The sequence below is a fragment of the Copadichromis virginalis genome, linkage group LG13 (assembly GCF_057382275.1).
Source record: "Copadichromis virginalis isolate Kocher_CV1m ecotype Utaka linkage group LG13, C_Virginalis_male_GT1.1, whole genome shotgun sequence".
NCBI lineage: Eukaryota > Metazoa > Chordata > Actinopteri > Cichliformes > Cichlidae > Copadichromis > Copadichromis virginalis.
The window spans coordinates 20529531-20554697 of NC_140630.1; the positions used below are offsets into that span (position 1 = coordinate 20529531).

The following is a 25167-nucleotide window of genomic DNA, read 5'->3' on the forward strand; positions in this document are numbered from 1 at the left end:
ATTCAAAACAGTATGTGGACCACTCGTCCTTTATTTCATCACTGCAATCGGCGCTAAAATAATGAATTGCTGCAAGACAGATTAATGTTTTTCTTCCATTACTTTCCAAGAAGCCATCTTAATTTAAATTCCTCTTTGCATACGTTATGAACGTAGTCATATGGTCAAAGGTTGTTTGGGATTTATCATTGCCAACCCTCTGTCGAAAGGTCCCGGGTACTTGCGGTTGAATGCATGCTAATATTTATTTCATACACTGAAGGGGAGCCGTTAAACTTTGTCTGATATAATTTGTACACTGTAGGCCTTATGGTGGTGGGGGAAAATGCCGTCATCTCATGATAAATTAGATACCTCCAGGAGACTCCAATTCCTTACCCCTGGCAATAGAACATAATCTCATTTTTGCTGCTAAGTCACCTTCAGGGACTGCAATTCTCCAAAATAAGGTAAAGCTCTGTGGGACACAATGTTCAGAGAGAGAAATAGCTGCACTGTAAACAAGACTATGTGATGGGGTTTCCAAAAAACGGCCCTATTTGAATAATGAACCGAGAAAAATGTAACGGTAAAACACGGTGACTAAAAAAATACCTGTGGAAATTTCATTATATTCCTCTTATCAGATCCCATCGTCTTCTTACACGGTGTCCTTTTGTCTTTGGACTTGAAGTTTAGTTTATCCCAGAAAATGAAAATTACACTACAGTGTTTTAACCAGCTTTTGCACCACAATAGGCTTCCATTAGTTCCTTATAAACTACATCAAAAAGAGCCAGATAAAATTATTAGTAGAATATGTTGACTGACTTTAAAATTTTAATGATGGATGACTTTTATTTCTTTATACCGGCTGGATAAAACACAACCATTACTGATAAGCTACAAAAAAGGAAAGTCATGTTATAATCTTAAAACTTAGCTCTGCAAATCTTAATACTGATTTCATGAGAATTAAATTTGGTACAGAAACTTTATAAAAATTAATTTGTAATTACAAAGTGTTCTCCTCTATCTTAACATCACTACTCTAATGTAAGCCTTTTTTAAAACTCGACTACAGACATCATAAGTTACCAGAGGGGGAAAAAAAGGCTAAATATATGGACTTTATCTATGACACATCTGTTTTACTACTGCAATCTGTTAGCAAAAAAGCAGCTGTTGGAAAAAGGCTCCTGGTACTCATTGCACAGTTAGTGAGCAGCATGCGGTTCCCAAGGCCTTTCCGCAGCTGCAACATATCAATGTTATTGGCTTAAAAAACATTTGAATAAGTACAAGAATAGAGTTGTGCCTTCAAGACACAAGTTTTAAAAGTTCTGCTTTTTTTTTGTTAAACTTAACTTCTGACATAAGCATTTTTTATTTCCCGTCAAGCCTGCCCATGTGTTGCATAACCAGGACGTGGAGGTCTTTAATGGGGAATATAGCGTGCTATAGATGTGCTTAGACACTGTAAAGTTATTAAATGGCTATCAAAAATATAAATAAAGAAAAACCTATTGAATATTTCTATGTTTATTATGACTTACACTTTAAACATAAAGATGAAGCTTTTTTAAATAATTACTAATTATCAGGTATATGTGTTGTTTTGGACACACGATCTAAAACAACATTGGTTAAAAACAGAGACGCTATCATTACAAATTAGTGTTTTCCTTCTAGGGATACTTTGGTAATCCTTTGGTTATTATGGTACATTGGCTACAAGGCATAAGTGGGACACTGTAATTGGCATAATTTTTCTATTATGAGATATAAATAATAATGGCCATCTATGGGACATAAGATATTAACAGTTCCCTACCTTATTTTCCCCCCAGACACCCAAAACAATATGAATCATGCTGGACCTGTAAACCAGATAACTGGCGAGCTGCTCTGGAGCACAAAGTCATGCCGATGTAATTTATTCGTTTTTAATAATGTGCCAATGTTCGAGTTACTGCACACTTGTTAATATTTACTGCAAAAGAAATGTTTTAAAACACCGAATGCACAGCAGCCATCAAAGGTAATATACAGTAACTAATGTGATTCATGTCTATCAATATTTTATGGAGAGTTACCAACTGTGGCGATTTACAGGACTGGGCAATTCTGAAGCATAGGCTATAACATCACTCCATTATACTGCCTTGGAAAAATGTTTCAACTTACCAGATGGAGGTCCTTGCATACTGAGTTGGTGCTGCACAAACTGTTCACGCAGTCATCAATGTCTTTCTCACATCTGAGCCCAGCATAACCGGGACTGCAAAGGCAGTAAAAGCCATCTACAACTAAAGGAAAAGCCGGAGCATAGTTACAGTACCTTGCATCATAAATGAATTCACTCAAATCTCTGTGGGTCCTACATCTCTACACAGGTAAGTGCTGATTATGAGCATAAATGACTACACAATGGCCACTGTGATTCTATTTTTAAAGGGTATGACCATTAAATAAATGACTTAGGCTGTATCAGTAAGACCTGTTGCTGGCAAAGTCCAAACTGCCTTAGTCTGACAGCTTTACACTCTAACCAGCTTTAAATGAACCTGTCTGCGATGGCCATTCAGTCCTCTTCTTGCCAGGTGCTTTCCTTGTCTCACCATATTTCTGCTCACTGAAAGCCTGAAAGTCTTGTCATTTGTTGCAACACTCTCAACATACTTGCAACACGCTGAATGATGGGGAAAGAGCGCAACAGAGGGAGAGGACCAATTTCAGTGCTATTCTTAATTCAGAAGCTACAAATGCGGCAATTTCTTCCATCAGAAGTTAGAATTTCCCATGGCTAATAATCCATTCCTTCCTCTCTTTATTTATTAATGATTTTAACCAAGGATGCATCATTCTGTTTCTCCAACACAACACTGGTACAGGCAGCCAGTGACAGAGGTAATTGCAGTTCTTACAGGAGTGAATTTATTACTTCCCCAGTCAGGGTCCCTGGATTCTTCATTATCCCAAAGATTTACCACGTAATCTATGCTGTCACTCTGTCTTGGTGCGTGTAGATGCTATTACTCTCATTAAATGCTGTAAGTCCTCGGTGGCAGCAGCATTACTCATCACTGCCACTGTGGCTATGCAGTGCTGTCCCTTGTGGCTGGCTGGCTGGCTGCGACTGAGCACTGGCCAATAGGTCCAAGAATCCACCTTCACTAACCTAAGGTGAACTGGCTGCGCTCAAAATTGGCCAAGACAGCTTGTGGAGGCTACTGTAGCACTGAGAGGACAGTGATCCACTGCCATCACTATTTTAGAAAAAGCATAAGCCAGTTCAAAACTGGACTGGAGAGCTGGCAGTTTTCAAGAACGCCAGGAAGGGTGGAAGAAACAAATATTTTGATGCTTTTTCAAAACTAAACTAAATGTATGACAAAATCATGCAAATTCACAGTATAACATAAACAAAGCAAGATTCATTGACTGATAATTATTTCGAATTTATTACTTTTCAGCACTTTTCTAATGATCAGATATTTTTTTAAATACTTGGGCTAGAGATGAAATGCACGGGAGTAACCATTCAAAACCATTCATTCAAAGTCATTTAATATCCATTATTCAAATTGTAGCGCAACATCGATGACTGATCTTCTCTGACACATTATATTAAGAAACTAATCAAGTGCACTCCAGTAAAAAATGTCCAGCTCCTCTCTTCAGATGAATGATTCTAACCACAATATCTACAATGGTGAAGCAACTGAAAACTACCTATCACACTCCAAGTGAACAAAATCAAATTAGACACATAAATGGCATTTTAATGTCTAAATACACGCATGCAGCTTTGCTTCCGTCATGAGTGTATGTCATGAAAATGTTGGGAAGACGTAAGCTGTTTCGTACCATCATAGCAGAAGCCATGAAGACAGGGGCTGGAGCTGCACTCATCCACATTGATTTCACAGCGGGGACCAGTGAAGCCACGGCGACAGTGACAGCGGAAACCTAAAGGGAAATGGTCCTGATCCAACTCTTCCACACATACTGCTCCATTCTCGCAGGGATTACTGGCCTCACAGGGTAAGAACTCACAATTATGACCTGAGGAGAGGCAAAGAAATAAATACAGAATCCAGAAGACAAGAATCTTGGTTAAAAACACAGTGCAAGAATTGATCTCAAGATTTAAAGTGTACACCTCTATTATATGTTTCCTTGAACCTACAATAGAATTGAGAACACACACCAAATGTTAATCTAAGGAAATTTACTAATTTAAGAAGAATAGTTCAGTGACACCTTATACTGTAGATGATGCGATATTAATAAGGCTGAAAATTATTTTGAAAATTTTCCACAACTTGTAGACAGTTTTTTATAGAGTAGTAAACCCCTGAGTGTCTTTATATCTTAGAAACTCTGCCTCTCTTTTTATACGCAATCAGGTTACTGACCTAATTTATTGGATAATGTTCCTCCACGTACTTTTCTAACCTTTTGATCAAATTTAAAATAAGCTAATATTTTAAAATGGCAGCACATTTGATTTTGAGTTGAGTTTTATATGGTGTGTTGCATTCTCTTTTATTGACATGTAAAGTAACGAACATTATGTTAACTCTACGAACATTCAAGCTGTTACAATACTACATAACATATTTTTTTTTAAAAACCAAATTTTTATATATATATATATATATATATATATATATATATATATATATATATATATATATATATAAATAAAAATTTGGTTTTTATATATATATATATATATATATATATATATATATATATATATATATATATATATATATGTAAAATTTGTTTTTTAAAAAAAAAATATGTTATGTAGTATTATGTAATATATACAGTGGGGCAAAAAAGTATTTAGTCAGCCACCGATTGTGCAAGTTCCCCCACTTAAAATGATGACAGAGGTCAGTAATTTGCACCAGAGATACACTTCAACTGTGAGAGACAGAATGTGAAAAAAAAATCCATGAATTCACATGGCAGGATTTGTAAAGAATTTATTCATAAATCAGGGTGGAAAATAAGTATTTGGTCACCTCAAACGTGGAAAATCTCTGGCTCTCACAGACCTGTAACGTCTTCTGTAAGACGCTTTTCTGTCCCCCACTCGTTACCTGTATGAATGGCACCTGTTTGAACTCACCATCTGTATAAAAGACACCTGTCCACAGCCTCAAACAGTCAGACTCCAAACTCCGCCATGGCCAAGACCAAAGAGCTTTCGAAGGACACCAGGAAAAGTATTGTAGACCTGCACCAGACTGGGAAGAGTGAATCTACAATAGGCAAGCAGCTTGGTGTGAAAAAATCAACTGTGGGAGCAATCATCAGAAAATGGAAGACATACAAGACCACTGATAATCTCCCTCGATCTGGGGCTCCACGCAAGATCTCATCCCGTGGGGTCAAAATGATCATGAGAACGGTGAGCAAAGATCCCAGAACCACACGGGGGGACCTGGTGAATGACCTGCAGAGAGCTGGGACCAAAGTAACAAAGGTCACCATCAGTAACACACTACAACGGCAGGGAATCAAATCCCGCAGTGCCAGACGTGTTCCGCTGCTGAAGCCAGTGCATGTCCAGGCCCGTCTGAAGTTTGCCAGAGAGCACATGGATGATACAGCAGAGGATTGGGAGAATGTCATGTGGTCAGATGAAACCAAAGTAGAACTTTTTGGTATAAACTCAACTCGTCGTGTTTGGAGGAAGAAGAATACTGAGTTGCATCCCAAGAACACCATACCTACTGTGAAGCATGGGGGTGGAAACATCATGCTATGGGGCTGTTTTTCTGCCAAGGGGACAGGACGACTGATCCGTGTTAAGGACAGAATGAATGGGGCCATGTATCGTGAGATTTTGGGCCAAAACCTCCTTCCATCAGTGAGAACTTTGAAGATGAAACGAGGCTGGGTCTTCCAACATGACAATGATCCAAAACACACCGCCCGGGCAACAAAGGAGTGGCTCCGTAAGAAGCATTTGAAAGTCCTGGAGTGGCCTAGCCAGTCTCCAGACCTCAACCCCATAGAAAATCTGTGGCGGGAGTTGAAAGTCCGTGTTGTTCGGCGACAGCCCCAAAACATCACTGCTCTCGAGAAGATCTGCATGGAGGAATGGGCCAAAATACCAGCCACTGTGTGTGCAAACCTGGTAAAGACCTATAGTAAACGTTTGACCTCTGTTATTGCCAACAAAGGTTATGTTACAAAGTATTGAGTTGTATTTTTGTTATTGACCAAATACTTATTTTCCACCCTGATTTACGAATAAATTCTTTACAAATCCTACCATGTAAATTCATGGATTTTTTTTTTCACATTCTGTCTCTCACAGTTGAAGTGTACCTCTGGTGCAAATTACTGACCTCTGTCATCATTTTAGGTGGGGGAACTTGCACAATTGGTGGCTGACTAAATACTTTTTTGCCCCACTGTATATATATATTTGTACTCATACAAAATGAGTTTTGCACAAAATGTCCTCATTCAATGCAACAATGCTCCATGCTGATTTAAAACTAGTGATAAAAGCACACATCTGGCTACTTAACCCTCAATGTCATTGCTAATGTGCTATTGAATACTGCCATTTGCATCATGTTTGAGCAACTTAACAACAGCTTTGATTATGAAAACTGACAGAACTAGGCAGAAAAATGAAAGTGGATAAAAATCACTTCAGATAGATTGTGCATAAGGCTAATCTCTCCTGAGCCTACAGAAAGTAAAATAACATAATTATAAAAAGCAGTGCAGAAAATTAACCAGATCAGTGCAGATGATAAAAATCTTCAAATGTTGCAAAACATGCAAAAATAGACAAAGCACAGTGGTGGTGCATCCTACTGAGATCGTTTCTGTAAAACAATCACATGAAGGAAATGAGTGAAGTTGTAGTCGAATCAGTTTCTTATTTGTCAGGAAACTGCTGAGTCCAAATGGTTTCTTATACCAAATAATATATAAGAAGCACTTTGGCTGAGCTAGCAGCTGGTTAGCTGGTTGATCCGTGAATTATGAAAGAATCTGAAGTGTAGTTATGGCTATTTTAACATAAATGTGGTGAAAATATTGATTTTGATATTACAAATGCTTCTAATAAATTGTATTGTATTGTATCTTTATTTGTTTCAGACATATAAAACAAAAAACAATATATACACACTACATATATTTTCATTTACAGATAAATGGTACTTCTACTGTGACAGCTTCTCAGTTAGTTATCATTTGGTAAACAGTAGTACAACTTTTCACTGATATATTTGTTGTACGGTACAAGTGGGTGAAATTAAAGCTCCACAAAGCCATGGCTTTCTTGATACACTGAATCACTTGAAATCCTCAGATATAAAGCGAGTTAATCATTCACCCTCTGAGAAATACTCCCAGAAATGGCTTTAGCGTTTGACTTCATGAACTGTATAATTATTTCTGTCATAGTATAAAGGAGTAGCTTTGCACACTGATGCACACTGGAGATGCAGAGTGGCCACTACCACACTGTACACTGAAGTGGTGTTACAAGGGTAATCACTTGTTTTTGACATTACTTTCTACAGTTCTTTGAATCACACTAGAACACTTTCATTTTCAGAGCTCTGAATGTTTCTGCTTATGTTGTCAGTATGTCATTGAAGTGCCTTTTTTAAAGTCATTTTCTTCTGATGACTCTGCTGTAAATCCCAAATTTGTGAAATACTGCCCTGACTGTTGTCCTTCTACGATGATCTCACAGCCAATGAGCTCATTAGATCTGTCAAAGTGGTTGTTGGGTTTTACTGAGGTCCTTCTCAACTGGCTGCCTGATTTTTTAGGATGAATTGCTAAAAAGAGTCTGGCTAAGTAAATGTTTTCTCTTTTTTTTTCTTTTTGCCATCAAACATAATAAAGTTTTACTGTTTTGTGTTTTGGAGAAATCCCAGTTTTAGAAATGTATCACGCACAGTCAGCAGTGCATCTCTTATAAGACCAGCATGTGGATTAATAATATATTAAAAACTAAAATATTTACCAGAATGGGATTTAAACCCAGCTGTGCCAAAACGCAACATAAAAAAGTTTTTTTTTCATCATTATGCTGATAAAATTATCTCATCTTTTCTTATTCATTTATGTGGGGATATAGTATCAATAATAAAATGTGAAAATTACTTTTTAACATATTTATTGATTTATTTGAGAAAATGAAATGACTGAGTAAATGAATTCACCGTGATAAAGTAATGCATCTGACAACCAGTCATGGATAAAAGTACTAGGCCGTCATGTAAACCCATGCCATGAAGCTCAGCACAGTTTCTATGCTGATGTTAATTCCAATGGTTTGGAATATGTGGTCTGTCACTTTTTATATGTCAAAAATTAACAATGCAGTTTAACATAGTTAACTGATGTGCTGCATGTAGAGTTACAGCTATTTCTAATTTTCAACCCTTGTTTCTTTGTTGGACTTTTGCATTCACAATACACAAACAAAATTACAACAAAAAATTACATAGAACCATAACACACTATAATTACAAAATTATGAAGAATTCTGTGTAAAACATAACGTAAAAAAAAAAAAAAAAAAAAAAAAAAAAAAAAACATAAGAAATTATTAGAACCCAGGCTCTGGGCTCTTTAGTACTGAAGAGGATTAGGGCCACTGGAAAAAAAATCTGAGAAAAAAGTCAGAATTCTGGGATTAAAGTCAGAATTCTGACTTTTTTCTCAGAATTCTGAAAAAAAATTTTTTTTGATGAAAAAGTCAGAATTCTGAGAAAAACGTCAGAATTCTGACTTTAATCCCAGAATTCTGACTTTTTTCTCAGATTAGGGCCACTGGAAAAAAAATCTGAGAAAAAGTCAGAATTCTGGGATTAAAGTCAGAATTCTGACATTTTTCTGAGATTTCTGAAAAAAAAATTTTGATGAAAAAGTCAGAATTCTGAGAAAAACGTCAGAATTCTGACTTTAATCCCAGAATTCTGACTTTTTTCTCAGATTAGGGCCACTGGAAAAAAAATCTGAGAAAAATCAGAATCAGAATCAGAAACTTTATTGTCATTGTCATGAGAACAACGAAAAAAGTCCAAATTCTGAGAAAAAAGTCAGAATTCTGGGATTAAAGTCAGAATTCTGACTTTTTTCTCAGAATTCGGGAAAAGAAGAAAAAAAAAAAAAGACGTGCCCACTTCCCCCCCCCCCCGTGTGGCCCTAATCCTATTCCGTACTTTAGAACCCAAACTTTCACAGATATTTTCAAAAGTAGACTACATGGCTACATCCGTGATTTTATGAGAATTAAAACACCGGAATCCACAGACAAAGAGGGGTGGTTAATTGCTTTTGTCTAAATTTTGCATTTGTTGCATAGTGACCAGCAAAAGATGTCTGCAGAACATAAAAGTATCACGTCACAGCGAAGTTAACATTAAAGGTTTTGGTTAAAGAATTTTATCACTTCAAGACTTATCCAAAGAGATATTTGTGAAAAATGTATTAAAACTTATTTGTTAACAAAAGGTAACACTTTAATAGTAAATTGACTGACTTACTCTAGTTTTGTTTTCATTTGATTCAGTTTAGTTTTTTGTTTGTTTCTTTACTGGACAATGAAATTGTAATTCTTAATTTTTCCCAATAACTTTTCAGTAAACACATATTAAAATGATTATAAAGTTAATGTAAAGTTGTATCTAATATTTGAAAATGGTTTATAAATGTTGTGTAAACTATCTAGAGCCATTTGGATAATAACAAGTTATTATTATTATGAAGTTAAAACAGTTATTAGTTTACTTTAGGCAGGTGGCGTGGCACTGACATAAAACACAACAGTGAGCCTAAAGTGTCATGGTCATGCCCTATTTCACTGTTTTCTCATATTTATTTGCACTAGCTATTATATTGTGGTTAGGGTTTAAAAAACACCAAGTTAAAGAGTTTTAGGACATGTGAGAATAAAGATGTCACATGGCTGGGAGAAGCATCAACTGTGGCTTATACCTGCCTAGTTATTCAAGAGTTCTTTATTTAACTACAGATTAAGAATAAAGACTTACTAATTTTGTTGAGACATGTGAAGTTAGTTCAGACAGGTGAAAATAATAGTATGTGAATTTAATTAACTTTGCTTTTTGTCCCCATTCTCTCAGTGCTCATTACCTTTAAATGGAGCCACACACTGGCAGAAGTAATTACCAGGCTGGTCAATGCAAGTGGCTCCATTCTTGCAGGGAGATGAAGCACACTCGTCAATGTCGAGTTCACATGTTGTACCTTTGACGGGAAAGAACACAACTTGATAAATATGCTATGCCGAAGAGTGATCGACGTAAACATTCAGTAATTCAACCAATTAAAAATGACCTTTTCTGTATTATTATCTATGCTGTACCGCATGTTCTTGCTGTTACTTTACATCAATCTTTCACCTGACGAAGAAAAGCAAATTGAATGTGGATAAACAACATGTACTTTTGGCATTCTTTGTGGGGAGGGGATATTGCGGACCTTAATGCTACACACAGAGAATGAAAGAAGTGCTAAACAGAGCTATAATACCATAAAGGGTTTCCTGCTGTGCTGCAGCAACGTAGCTGGAGCAGCAAGAACATCCTCTTTCTATTTTACATATCATTTGTCAACATGCAAAAAGAAAAAAGTTTTAAATACATAATCCTTAAGAATTTTAGAAAGAAGAGAAATCACCTCCTTTGTGCGTGTAAGATTTCACAGGATTGAGCACTGCACCACTTCTATTTTTGGGTCTGCACTGTGAGAATTATTAGCAAATTGCTAGGAAACAGTTCAAAAGCCATTGTTGTCGTTGACCTTTAAGTTTGGGAGTCTTACCTGTGGTTTAATCTACAGTCAACTTTGCACTATAAACAGTGAGCATCGTAGCACCACATGTAAAGCAAAAAGCACTACAGGATAAGATGAGTGCAAACGTAACACCGCTCTACTAATTGCTCCTAAATAACCATGACCATTTTACACCTAAATACAACAAAGCAGAGGAATGACTATGGCTGTAGATTCATGTTCACATGTTAGTGCAAGTCTGAACTATAAACTGCTAGCATAAACGTACAGTACAGTGCTTCATAGCCCAAGATCTGTTGCAGATTTAGTACTTGTTCAACCTCAGAGACATGTTCACGTCCACAACCCCCATTTTTGTGAAGTTTTATTGCTTCTCTGTTTATTTGTACTGGAAAACTATTCACACATTATGCAAAATAAATATATGTATAGGATGTCACATCACACATTACAGAAGTATTCACATAAAGTGCATTCACTGACCTGCAAAGCCAGACATACAGAGACATCCGTAGGCATGAACTAGGTCAACACAAGTGGCATTGTGCAGGCAGGGAGAGGACGTGCACTCGTCTATGTTGACTTCACAGTAGATGCCTATAATGTTAACAAGCAGCAGCAGTCACAAATGGTCAAAAAGTGCCATACAGCACAGATTTGACTGAAGGAAAGAAATATGCTTTATTTGGCATGACGGTTAAATGTGTATATGCATGTATGCTCAACAGGTAATTTTGACTATGCCTACATAGTTGCATTAACAACCATGAGCAGGTGTACATAATAAAATGATTGATGGGCACACACACATTCTATAGAATACAGACTATTGACTTGCTGTTCTGTCCTTGTTTTTTGCTCAAAATAGAGAGCAGATTAGCAGCAAACTAACCAAGCAGCAAGATGATTTTTTTCCTTCACTATCGCTGTTTCACACATTTACTCTCTGTAAGCTTTAGAGGAGGCTGTTACATAGTGTGAAATGCCAAAATGATAACGGGTCTTTGAATTACACCAACATTCCATGTAATTACAGTGTACTGTTTGTGCTGCACTTGTTACACTATAAACAATAGAGCTGTTTTTTTTAACCTCATCTCCTCCTTTGTGGATCTTTTCTAAAGATTTGCATGGTGGAAGCATTAACACATCGGATTAGTCTTGCTGCCCATAGTGACGGTCAGCTTTCCCAGAAATAATTATCTAAGTGATCTCTCTTTAGCACAGTCGAGACATCCAAGTTTTTGTGGGTTTTTTTTCAAAGTTTTTGTCCAGTAATGAATGCTACATGACATTTTATTAAAGCAGATTTGCTAAGACATATGTTCTATTATATTCTGGGAATTTATTCTGATTTTGGTGACTCAATTACGTCTTTAATTAAAAAAAGAGAATAACACTTTTCAAGTCAGTATTTGGTAAAATTTATGAAGTTTCCTCTAGATTTCAGTTCAGAAAACCCATGAAATGTCAATATCAAAGCCTTTTAGATTTTATTTAGATAAACACTGACATCTTATGAGTTTATGAATCCCTTATTGTGCTAATGACAATACCAAACAAACATTTCTACTTTGCACAGATGTATTAAATAATCTGTGAAAATTTTAATGGCAGCATTGAAGTTCTCAGAAGGATAAACATCCTCTGGCTCTCCTCTGACAACACAGACTACATTTTTATACCTCTGATTAGCAAGAGTGTAGTTGGGTTAAAGTAAACACTGCTTTTGCTTATTTTACTCAACACTTATGTTAAAAATAGCCACATCTGGAGGCATCAAATCCAAAGATATTTGTTTCCAAAAATCCAAAAATTACATTTACAGCAAGGAAATATTTACACAATTTTAGCATTACAATTTAAACTTACTGTATTACCTGTTTAAGGAAACATTTTTCAAGAGCTATGACTATAAGACATTAAATACATTCAGTGAAACTTCAGAAGCACCACATCCAACCTTGAGCCTGTAAAGTTTTATGCACTTTAAGATCATTTTCATACTTCAGCTGTGGGCAATAAACTCTTAACACTTTGATTTTTCTCAAAATTGGATCACAAATCAAACTGCTAGCATTGTTTAATAAATATTTTAAAATACATTTTAAGGAAGCTGTATATAGTATATATACATATATGGCAGCATTACTATATAGTTTTATATAGTAATAAAACAGAACAAGAAAAAAATACATATTTGTGTATTAAATTAATATATGATCTTACATTCATGGCATTGTGTCAAAAACAAACATACATTTTTCCGTGTTGCATTAACAATAAATTACATAATATATGGATATTATATTTTTACTATGCTTGCTAATGTTTATAGACATTTGCCAGTTATTTCGAGTGACTCTTGCTCAGCTTTATTTTCATAGGTCACATATATAAGTTTGAGCAGTCATGGTAAGAACCATATAAAATACCTGTGATCCCAGGGGGACACTGGCAGCTGAATGAGTTGAGCTCATCTACGCAGGAGCCTCCATTGCGACAAGGCTGGCTGAGACATTCATTCACTTCAATCTCACAATTATTTCCTAAGAAAATATAAAAGAAGGACTGCATGTTGACAAATTGCTTCTGTGAATAAAATGCCACTTTAACTCACAAAGAATAACTTCAAGATAGCTTTCACTTACCAATAAATCCTGGTGCACAGAAGCAATTGTAGCCGTTCAAAGTGTCTTTACAAATGCTCAGGACTCCACATGGCTCTTTTTCACAGTCATCAATGTTTATCTCACAAAACTGGCCTGTTAAACCTGTGGAAAAAGGGTGAGAGTTTCTACGGGATCTCTCATTTTTACATTGCATTTCTTTAAAGTTATCCCTTTAGGATGCTTGATAACATACCGTTGTTGTTTTTTTTAAATCTCTGAAAGTTATATTATTTATCTCTATAACTCGAGAAAATGACAAAACGTACACTGAGTGTACTATTGTTAAGGAAAAACAAAAATGTAAATATTTATGTGGAATTTTGGACTCTGAAACAGTGTTTTTGGGACTTTTCTGCACATATTTTATTGTGCAAGGTTGCACATGTGCACACATGAGCAAGATAAGCTGATACCATAAAAAAGAAATGCATAGTACCCACAATGGTTTGGAAGAAGAAGACTGCGAGGAAGCAAATGTTAAGGGAAGACATGCGGTTATTGTTGCAGTGTGTTATAGGAGAAATAATTAATGAAAACATAAGCCTTTTTACAAGAAAACCCCAAAGTGCACCTTTTAAGCATAAAATCAACATGCATTAAAAATGTAAGATGTTTGTCATGAGCATGTTTGGTTTGAGGCTTTTTATAACTACAATTTTCTTCTGTTTTAAAAAAACCCAAAAAAAAAACAACTGGTTTTACTTTCAAATGAAAACACAGCACTTCATACAAGCAATGAACCCTCAGTGCCTTCCACACTGTTCACTTAAAGCTATGAAAGAACTTCTTAGAGAAGGAAATTAGTCATTCGAGATGTTGTAGGTAGACGACAGTTGATTGCTAATGAAATTGTTTTAGCATTTCTAAACAATTTGCAAAGATTGTCCTATTTTATTAACATTTTACTAAGTACCAAAATTATCAGTGTGATCTGGAGGTTTAAACATTTGTTATAACAATTCTTTGTGGCCACTGCTAGTACAGTAAGTGCGGCAATCACCAGTACAGGTTGCATTTTTTATCAAATAGAAATGAAGTAATGACTGCAATTTCGGATTGAAATATTTCATGTTATAATAATAGATGTGCTTACTTGTATTTTATCAAAGGGATACATTGCTAAAGGAACACTTGTGGAGTCTACGTGGGCAAAGAGGAATCCTAAACGTCACCACTGCTTTGAAGTCAGCTCACAACCTGATGAACTGAGCCTTGACTTACACATTTCATAAGACTGTTATGTGTTGTTGCTTAAGGCCAAAGAGATTAGACTCCCACAGAGAAGAAAGCTGAACAAGTAAAAGGCTCAAACTGGGAGTGTGTCTGCTATATACATGATTCATTCAAGGAAATGCCGCACCTGAAACAAGCCCCTGCAGAGTGATGAACCCACCTGGTAAACAATCACACTTGAACCCTCCTGATAGATTGACACACGCTGAACCATGTTGACACAGGCCATCAACGCAGTGGTTTATAGGTGTTTTGCAGTGCCGCCCAGTGTACCCATGTTGACACACACATCTAGAAGTATTTTCCAGCTTTTCACAGAGGATGGTTCTCTCGGGGTTGCAGGGATTTGACACACATTGGTTTACCGATGAGGAGCAATCTTTGCCAAGGTATCCTGTAAGAGGTGGGATCAAAGGCATGGTTGATGCTATGTGCTGTGTACAGTAAGCTGTTCCACATCTGTCAAAAATCATGAATTGTGATTTCATGTAAATATGTCATTGCCAGGATTTTTAGTCCTTGCTGACTTGCATAATTCAACCAGTCAGCGTATATATCAATAAAGCCAAAGAGAGACTTCAGAAATAGTACAGGAAAACATACAGTCAGCCTTTTCACCAATCTGAATATGTGTATATTGGCTTCTAATGATATTCAATTGGAGGTAAAATATGTGTTGATTATTCCACAGAAAACAACAACAGTGATATGTTTTAATGTGCACTAACGACTGAAGTTACAAAAGGGATTGGGCGTCTAATTAAGTGATGCTCAGTGTGGCTACATCGATTAAATAACTTAATACTATTTTTTATGAAGCCCACTGTTCAACATTTATAGATTAGTGACTGGAGCAATGAGTACGTCTGATCAATATGTCAAAACAAAGATTAAATAAATGTATGCCAGTCTGCTGTGTAAAGGCTCGTTCAATACCTGCCGGACAAATGCACTGCGTTTCCCCAGTCAAGCTGTAGGAGCAGGTTCCTCCATTTTTGCAGAGGTCTGGTGTACACGGAGAGTCGGACAATGAACAATTTTTTCCTGAAAAGGTAAACATTGTTAACAAGATTGTTAATTTATCAAGGTGATGACGAACGATAGGACTGGAAACGTACAGAAACGTCTCAACAAGGTGACACACAAATGAATTTGACTGTAGCGAGGAAAGACCATTAAAGTGAGAAGTGTGTGTTTTAGTAATGAAGTCAGTAGGGGAGATAATGCTGTGTAATTGCCATATCTTTGCACTTTTAGTGTCTATCAAGTTTTTTTCTCACCGCTGAAAGCACACATAGTTTATTGAAAAATATGTTTGGGTTTTCTTTGTTAAACATATATGGGTTGGAATGAAAGTTTCATTAATATCCTAATTTAAAAAAACTAAATGAACATGTATTAGTTAGGGAAATTACCCAAAGTAATTTAAATGTTTGCACTTTGTGCTTATTAAGAGGATAAAGTGCTGTTTTGGATTTCTGTACCACATGTTCTATATGTAGACAGATTTATCCAATATTCAGCTTATACGTGTGGATTTTTAATTATCAATTAGATACACTCTTACATTAGTAAAGCCAGATATTTTAATGGTTATAGCTGTTTAACATTCATTGAACTAGGCTATGTTCATCAAGGCCCACTGTGAAAATGATAACACAGATAACTCGCCAGTAAAGCCCGCAGGACAGATGCACTCATAGTCTGCAACCAGGTCAATACATGTGGAGTTATTGGTGCAGACACATTCATCATAGTTGATTTCACAGTTCAGCCCCTTAAATCCTCGTATGGAAAGAAAAGCAAAAATCACATATCAGATATGGTGTGTGAATGTCAGTAAACACCAGACTTGAAAAGATACTAATTACCCATAAATTACAACCCAAAGCAATTTATGGCTTTCATCTAATTTTACATGACTTTTTCCACAAGTTAACAAGGTAGAGAATACACTGTGCCACAGGAAAATAAGATGTATGTTTTCACTCTGCGTGCTCACCTGTTTATGATTTTTTTTCATGGTGGTTAATTCTGAGTTATCTCACTACATTTGATATTTAAAAAATTAAAAGGTTGAAGTCATCATGTAAAAGTGAATGCTGCCAATTTCTGACATTTTATTCCCTCATAAATATATTCCACCGTGTGGTCACGCTACAAAATGACTATCATTAGCACTGTCACACACTGCAGCTACAGGAGGCCCATGACTAATGCTTGGCTATCAGCACCATCGGTGCAGGTCAAATTCTCATCATTTCTCAAACTGACCATGGAACCAATTTCCACCTCTCTCCAAGTCATAAAATTTGACAATTATCCTGACTTCATTAAAAATGCATAACAGGCTTCACCCACAATCACAGATTAATCAGAGGTATGTCTCACAGGTAAGATGTCAACCGGACCAAGAAATTACAGGAAAAATAGGTGTGATTTATTTCTTTTACACTAATGACACACGTGACAATTTCTGATTGAATGATTTTATGTGATCGGAGAAATCTAAGCAAATACTTGCCAACCTTGAACTGCAAACCAGGAGATTCAAAATGTTTAACTGAATATTATCCTGAGTAAAGCTAGCAATCAGCTTTGTATGGTTAAAAAAAAAAAAAAAAAAAACAGCTGTTGGGGAGAGTACAGTACCTTTACACAGATTTTAATTGAATTCTGCTCTTAGCTCTATTAGCTTCGTTTCAATTTTGACAAAATTCTATCCTGACAAATGAGACAGGGAACAATAATCTTATGTAGTTATGCTGGAATTGAGTCCTTGCAGATTCCGTGAAGGCCTGTGTGGATAACACTAGTTATTTCATTTTTGTTCAGGACAAATCCAATAGATCTAAGAGAGTCTGTGCTGCAATGCAATGCACAAGAATTCCACTGTTCACTTGAAAGCAATAAACTTACTGAATGTACCGTGCATTCTTCTGACATAGTGAAAAGATTTTTTGTGCAGGGGAGAGGAATCTGGAGGGGTTGGTTCAGTTCATTTCATGCATTAATGAGCTCATAAGATGAGAATTTTGGAGAAACTGCTGTAAGGTAGATAAAAATATGTGTTGCAATTGCTAAAATTATTCTAAATACAGTAAACTATTACAGATGTTTTGATTCTTGAGATTAAAACTGAAGTAGATATCACTGTGAAATTAGAGCTCGGCTACTTTAAAAAAGGCAGAAGAAGCGACAAAGCAATTAAGAAAAATTCTTTACCACATTCAATTCTGTTTAAACAAAGTATTATGTCTTACAGTAAGTATCAGTCTACAGTAAAGTACACAAATGGTGATGGTGCCCTCATTTTGTCACCTGGATACTTTTATAAGAGTTTTCTTTGTAGCAAAAAATAAAAAGCCTCGCTTCGCGAATCACTTGAATCGCAGCTGCAGTGAAAATAAGTCAATGTCTTTTCATCTCTGCTTGCCCATTTATCCCTAAGAATAAGAAAACGACCTCCAAATGGAAAAAAGAAAAGAATGTAAAAGTGTTTCTGAATAGCTATTTCATTTAAACCATGGTTATAACTTTAGGGCTGCAATTGCTTGACTGCCCACTTAAAAACCAACAAAGTCTGAATAAGCAATATAATGATATTATCTTGACTTTTGGGACATATAATTGCATTACAACTTACCCTCTGAGCATAAGCACTGATACATGTCAATGCCATCCACGCAAATGCCACCATTCTGACATGGGTTTGACTGGCACTCATTAAGATTTACTTCACAAAACGACCCTCCAAACCCTGTAGAAAGAAAGAAAGAAAGAAAAAAAAAGCGTTATTTGAATCCTTTTTGGCTGGTTTTATTTCTCAGTCAATTAGGATCAGCATGACTTTGTTTTCACAAACAAAAGCTGGTTTTCAAAGCTCGTATTGATTCAAAGAACTTGCTGGGCACATGCAGACTCAGCTCACTGGATCATTTAATCATGTTTAATAAGAGGCAGTCATTGCCCTTCTGATTTATTACATTAAACAAGCCAAATCCAGTGATTTTTAAGATCAAAGTCAATCAATACACAAAGAGAACCGCATAAAACAAATAACATGCATCAGCGCACACATGTAAGCACACTCACGCGGGCCATTACAAAGAGGAAACATGCCAGTGTTTTAAGCACATTATTTCTGGTGCTACACAAGCTGTGTGTGGGTTAATGTCCCACTTATCTGCCACAGAGTAGTTGTTTGAGTGTACACAATGTTTCACACACAGTTATCCAAATGTAACGGTCTGAAGATGACCTTCACAATTAGAAATTTAGCAAAGATTAAAAGGACAAGGAATTTGTCTTACTGCAGGAAAAGAAGTTTATAAGTTTGCACAATAAAAGTCACGGGGTTAAAACGAAGAGAAACAGAAGAAAACAAACCCAGCTGCTGTGTTCTACAATCCTGAGTTAAATAACTTCATTCACTAAACTCTCTTAATGTAATGCCAGTGCAAAATGAAACATTTCCCAATCAACTTTCATGTTTTATTCATATAGAAATTACACATTTGCATGCAAAATCGACCAATCTGAGTTCATTCTCAGACCACGGATGGGTGTGCTTTAGCGTATGTACTAAATATTAGGTCAAAAAGTTGGCAGCGTGGGATAGTGAGTATAGTGAGGGGCATGAGTAACATGTTTTACAACACCTTAGGCTCAAAAGCATTAGATAATATGGATGCCAAGACTGTCGACAAGAAATATCTAAACAAAACAGCACCTCACAGCTTGCCCTTGAGAAGTGTTTTAGGGAGAGCAGCTAGCTGCAGGTTGCTTGCATTTACATAAGAAATCACTCACGATCCTTCACTGTGACATCTGCCGAGCATAAATGCAACGGGGGTAATGAAGTTACGGTTATTGATTAGGTTACATGGACTTTTATGTAACAACCATTCGTTTGCAGAGATAGAGGTGCTGCTGAGGACTAGTGTTGGCTGAATTATGACTGGTATGGCTAGCAAATGTTTATTATTCCAAGTACCCTAACTACATCCAGAAAAAAAAAACTGCATGATTCCCCTTGTGTGTACTTACACAGCACCAAACTCACACACGCTACTGACTTGTAAGTCTCTGAAGCCTGGATAACCCTGGCAAGCTTCAGAGTATCTTAGAGATCAAGCCCCTTCCACTTACTCTTGTCTTATCCCTGTCACTTCTGGCAGCGACATGCTGTGATAACAGTGACATCCACATGGAAGGGAATCCAAGAGATTTGACTGACACACAAACAAAATTAAGTTTTTGGGTTTTTTTTTTTAAGAAACCGTGACATCATCCTTTGAAAATCAGCATTTTTTTATCAGACAGTTTGGAACTTAAAAAACATAATGCATCAGTGTAGGTGCAAATTTTAATATATGATCTAAAAGAAGAAATTTTTCTGCAGTAAAGTAAGGCATGAAGTGATGATCTTTCTAATGAAATAATGATTTGCAGAGAACTGACATTTGCGAAGCTTAATTTACCAGTGAGTCAGTGGAGGCAATTTCATTTTTATGTAATTTTTTTCACTGTAAATATGTGGACAAATAAGCAGGCAAAACACAGATTTGTGTGCTTACTTTTAACCTGTTAAAAGACTTGCTCACCTCTTTCACATGTGCAAGAGAAATTCTGTCCATCCTTGGTCTTGGTGCATTTTAATGTATGTTCACTGCACATTCCAAACGAGCAAAGGTCAATATCCAAAGAGCAATCTTTCCCCTTGAACCCTGAAACAATGCAAAAGCAAAAATCAGCAAAACCTTGAGGAATCAAGGCACAAGCATTGAATACATAAACACACAAAATGCAACACACCTTTATGGCTGCATGTTTTATTAGATAAAGACAGCTTTTATTCAGCAGATTAATGGACGTATTGATTTTTCTCCTTGCAATCTACCTGCTATGCAGTATGCTAATTGAGTGAATCATTGACAGGGACCTACCACACCGGACTGATCTATATCACATTATCTACCCCTACACACGCACATCTGCATGTCACTGATAGATACCTCTGTCAATATCTACTGCTGCAAATAAAGAACAGACAGATTTGGAGACTGGTATGCATTAAACGTTTCCAAAAATAGATAAATATGAATGGGAAGAGTCTTAAAATAGATCACCTTTTAATATGGGCAAAACTAATATGGAGTAATACTGAAAAAATATGATAGTGCTAGTCTAGTTATATTTCCATCGCAAATATCTGTGTGAAGTTGCCGTCAGTTCTCTTGGATTGTGTAATGCATTTAGCTAGAAGTGGACTTCACTTTCTTTAGACTGTAACCTGAATCCAGACCAGCTTACTTTCCACCAGCACATCTGATGACCTTCCAACTATCCTTTTTCCCCATTAAATTATGTATTACCTTGGCTAGTTAATGGACAGCTATTGCCTCCAACAGAGTGTTTCAGAAGTGTTTAATAACCAATTGTGCATGCAGTTCACTCTGAGGTTAATGTTGCATGAAGGAATGTCACATTTACAGTGTCACCATCTCCAAGTGGGACTCCCTATCCTATCTGACACCTACTAGTGGCTCAGTCCTCAGATGAATGAAAAAAAATTATAAAAAATTTCTTCTGGTTTCAAAATTCATACCCACAAGATATTCTAATGAAACACGCATTTACATTGAGTAAGTTTTGGGTTTAGCCTTCATTAATGATCTGCTTGTTAGGTAACATGGTAGAGTACAAACTATACTCTCTGGCCACATTGTTAGGTATAACTGTTCAGAGCTATCTAATTAGCCAATCAATTACAAGGTAAGAATTCAATGCATTTAGGAACGTAGACATGGTCAAGAAGATCTGCTGAACGTCAAACCGAACATCGGAATCGAGAATAAAGGTGTATTAAATGACTTTGAACATGGCAAGGTTGTTGGAGCCAGATGGGCAGAGCAGTTCAGAAACTGCTGATCTACTGGGATTTTATACACAGCCAGGTCTAAAGTTTACAGAGAATGGTCCAAAAAAAGAGCGGCAGTTCTCTTGGTGAAAGTGCCTTGTTCATGTCAGAGGACAGAGGTGAATGGTCAGGCTGCTAGGACAGGCAAAGTCACCCAAAGAACCATGCATTAGAACCAAGGTATGCAGAAGATCCTCACTGAGCACACAATCCACTGGGTGCCACTCCTGTGAGCTGATAACGGGAAACTGAGGCTACAATTCATACAGGCTCACCAAAACTGCACAACAGAAAATTAGAAAAAAGGTTGCCGTGTCTGGTAAGTGTCAGTTTCTGTTCAGACAACCAAATGGTAGGGTGTAAGCATAGATCCATTTTTGGCTTGTAGGCAGTGGTGTGTGGAATATTTTCTTGGCACAGATTGAGACCCTTAATACCAACTGATGATCTTTTAAACCACACCCATCCCTTTATGGTCACATTGTTTCCATCTTCCAATGGCTATTTGAAGCAGAATATCACGTCATGTCACAAAGCTCAAATCATCTCAAACTGCTTTCTTGAATAAGTTTGTTGTACTTAAATGTCAGGTACTAGCAAGGTGCATCCAACAAAGTGGTCACTGAGTTCATACACAATTCAATTCAGGTAATCTGCCATAACACCATTTAGCCTTTAGTTCATGTTAAATGTTAATAATCCAACTAGCTGCATTTGTATGAATCAGTTTAGGTCTTGCACATTTACACCTTGGTTTATTTTACAACACTCTCAATTCCTTAAAATTTGGTGCACTTTTTTTTTTTTTTTTTTTTTTTTAAATTGGAACAGCGAGACGTCAGTGCTGTATTGCAATATTATTTTTCTATTTCTTCTTAACTAAAATATTATATCTTCAGAATGTGGGCAGTTGCTGAGTTAAACAAGTACCATCTTCACAGAACTTGGGAATCCCCCAGGAAATACAGCTGCGATCAACAAATGAGCACAACTGCCAATGTGTTTACCCATCTAGATGCAGCTTAAACTTTTTTTTCTGTCTCTAAAAAAACCACATTTATAAGACTGGCCAGTCTTGATTGAATAATCTTTACAACTCTTCTAATCTAATTCTGTTTCATATACATTTGGAAAAAAAATTAAATACTGTCACCCAATTCAAGCTAAACTGGAAAACACATATATGATGGACTGTAGCTCCAAACAAGACAAGGTGGCAGGAATGGACTTGAACACAAACAGGAGATCTTGTCTGATTCTTTTTGTGTGCTTTTTGTAGTAGGAAGCATGTATGTTTGACAGATTATCTAATTAAATTTCTCACGGGATAAAGTGATCAAAAGCACCTGTCTGTAAATTATAACCGTAATGGAACCATTACTCACACACTGGTGTTCTGTTTTTGACAAAATCTAATTTGAGAAAAAGGCAGAAAATAATAAGATCAGATTATTTACAGTGATGCATTTTTTAATATCCGCAAGGCCATAAAATACACGTATAACAGGCGCTGTTTCAAGTTACTTTTAATTCAACTACATGTGTTTATTTATTTGTTTTTTCAGCGCCTTGAGGCAACTGTGGTTGGGATTTGGTGCTTAAAAAAAAATGAACCAAAATGACTTGAATTGCATATTGTATACAACTTTTCTACTATTTTATATATTAAGAAAAAAATGGGCAAAATGACCTACTGCTCGACACCAAAGTGTTTTTTCTTGTCCGGTCAGCACCTATGTTTTGTGGGATTTATTTTCAAATATTTATCTGTAAATCCTGTTTTGTGGATTGTGATTGTTTGCAGTTCAATGTGACATTGGACGTGTTATGCCAAGCGGCCTGGCTGTGGCATTCTGACGCGCAATCAAGTAATGAATCAGTATTTTATTACCACTGCTCTCGAAGGACTACAGCACCTCCCTCTCTCATGGACTGATTATGGACCCTTCTTATAACATTTGTTATAAATATGCTAAATGTGGAAAACCTGATTAAAGAACAAGCTCACACCTACAGTAAGCAGAAGCTGAATTACTGTATATGTGGACAAATCAGTGTTTTACAAAACAGGAAAGGCCGTATCTTTTTTCTGGGTTTACTGGCAATCAGTTTCAACCGTGGTTATAAAAAGTAAATTTTAAAATGCTAACAGTTATTTTTTGTAACCCCAATCTGCAATACCAATTTATAGTTGCCTCAGGTAGAACCTTTTTCTTGCATTGAAACTTTCTGAAGAACAAAGATCTCTGGTAACTTTGTGCATTTTAAACAAAAAAGTGAGAAGCAAAGAAAGAAGTTGGATGTAACTGCAAGAAATTTCAGCTATTCCCATGGTAAACGATAGAGAAAATTAATAGCATGATATTTTTATAAACATAGTTAGTTATACACAAGTAGACGATACTTACCAGTTGGACAGTGACAAATGAAGTCATTTATCAGATCCATACATGAACCTCCATTTAGACAAGGCTGTGGCCAGCAATCATTTACATTTTCAGAGCAGATCCTTCCTGCAGGGGTTTATACAGTATTACAGGACAAAACAAAACACTTTAAATATGTCTCTACCACAGATGTGACTGTCAGCCTGCCAGTTTAACAATTATTCCAGTGAAGTCCAACACGTGACTCATATTTGCAACCAGAACAACAATCAGAACATATGCAGTACAAATTTCTGCTTATTGTCCTCGAATCACATCAATAAACCAGCACCTGGTTTTATTTCATGAGGCAGCTGATTACTTCTGATTCTAGCGGCTTAAAATGTGATTGAATGATTATGTGTTCAGCATGTTGCTGCTTGCGTGCATGCATAAATGCCGTAGCCCTGGTTTTAGTATCCTCAGGGCAAGAGTTAGGAACGGAATTGATTAAAGATTTTTACTGACAAATTTAAAGCTGCGCCAGGTCTGGCCTCTGGCAATATTTCAGCCCTCTTAGTTCTCGGTGAACCAGAGAGCTCAGAGAACTAACAGCCAGACATCCTCGGGCACTGCTCGTCTATCTGCACGGCTGTCTATACCAAAGGTAATTGTACTTTCACCATCATGACCCCATACACTGGTAGGCACTCCCTTAATCATGTACTGTAAGGTACTCAGATAATTAAAGCATCTGCTGACTGTACCTGCACATACATTCTCTACTAGATATTGTATACCCAGTTCAATAGTAAATCAGCCACCCCCATTAGCTTAGCTAACTGATTTTACTTTAATTCACCGCTGTTTACACATTCACATCACTTGTAAATCAGGTTGGTACTGAATAAGTAATATGTGAAGTAGCTTTAAAAAAATTTGTTTTTGTTTATCTCTTTATGCAAATAATTCAGGGACCACAGTGATGTATACTCTGAGAGCTGTTAGAGTGTTCAGATTATAAAACCACTGATGCGATATTCTTAATCTCTTGTATTGCTCTTTAGATACAGGTGATCCAACCGAATGTCAAACTAGCAAATGATGCAGTGAACGACGGTCAAGTTAAGGTTGATGTTTTCACACAGGAGTTTAGCTGCTCCTCTCTATT

At 36.5% G+C, this 25167-nt stretch overlaps 1 protein-coding gene across 1 annotated transcript in view; it reads right to left on the reverse strand.

Moving 5' to 3' along the window:
* Positions 1-25167, reverse strand: part of eys (EGF-like photoreceptor maintenance factor) — a 176578-nt gene that overhangs the window by 117006 nt on the left and 34405 nt on the right. Inside the window, exons 12-22 of the mRNA XM_085477940.1 lie at positions 24039-24143; positions 20315-20437; positions 18355-18468; positions 15645-15752; positions 14869-15102; positions 13455-13577; positions 13239-13352; positions 11287-11400; positions 10141-10254; positions 3850-4047; positions 2167-2288 (exon numbers count right to left, since the gene is read on the reverse strand). Coding sequence (XP_085334066.1) covers positions 2167-2288; positions 3850-4047; positions 10141-10254; positions 11287-11400; positions 13239-13352; positions 13455-13577; positions 14869-15102; positions 15645-15752; positions 18355-18468; positions 20315-20437; positions 24039-24143 — 1469 coding nt within the window. The remainder of the gene's footprint in view (positions 1-2166; positions 2289-3849; positions 4048-10140; positions 10255-11286; positions 11401-13238; positions 13353-13454; positions 13578-14868; positions 15103-15644; positions 15753-18354; positions 18469-20314; positions 20438-24038; positions 24144-25167) is intronic.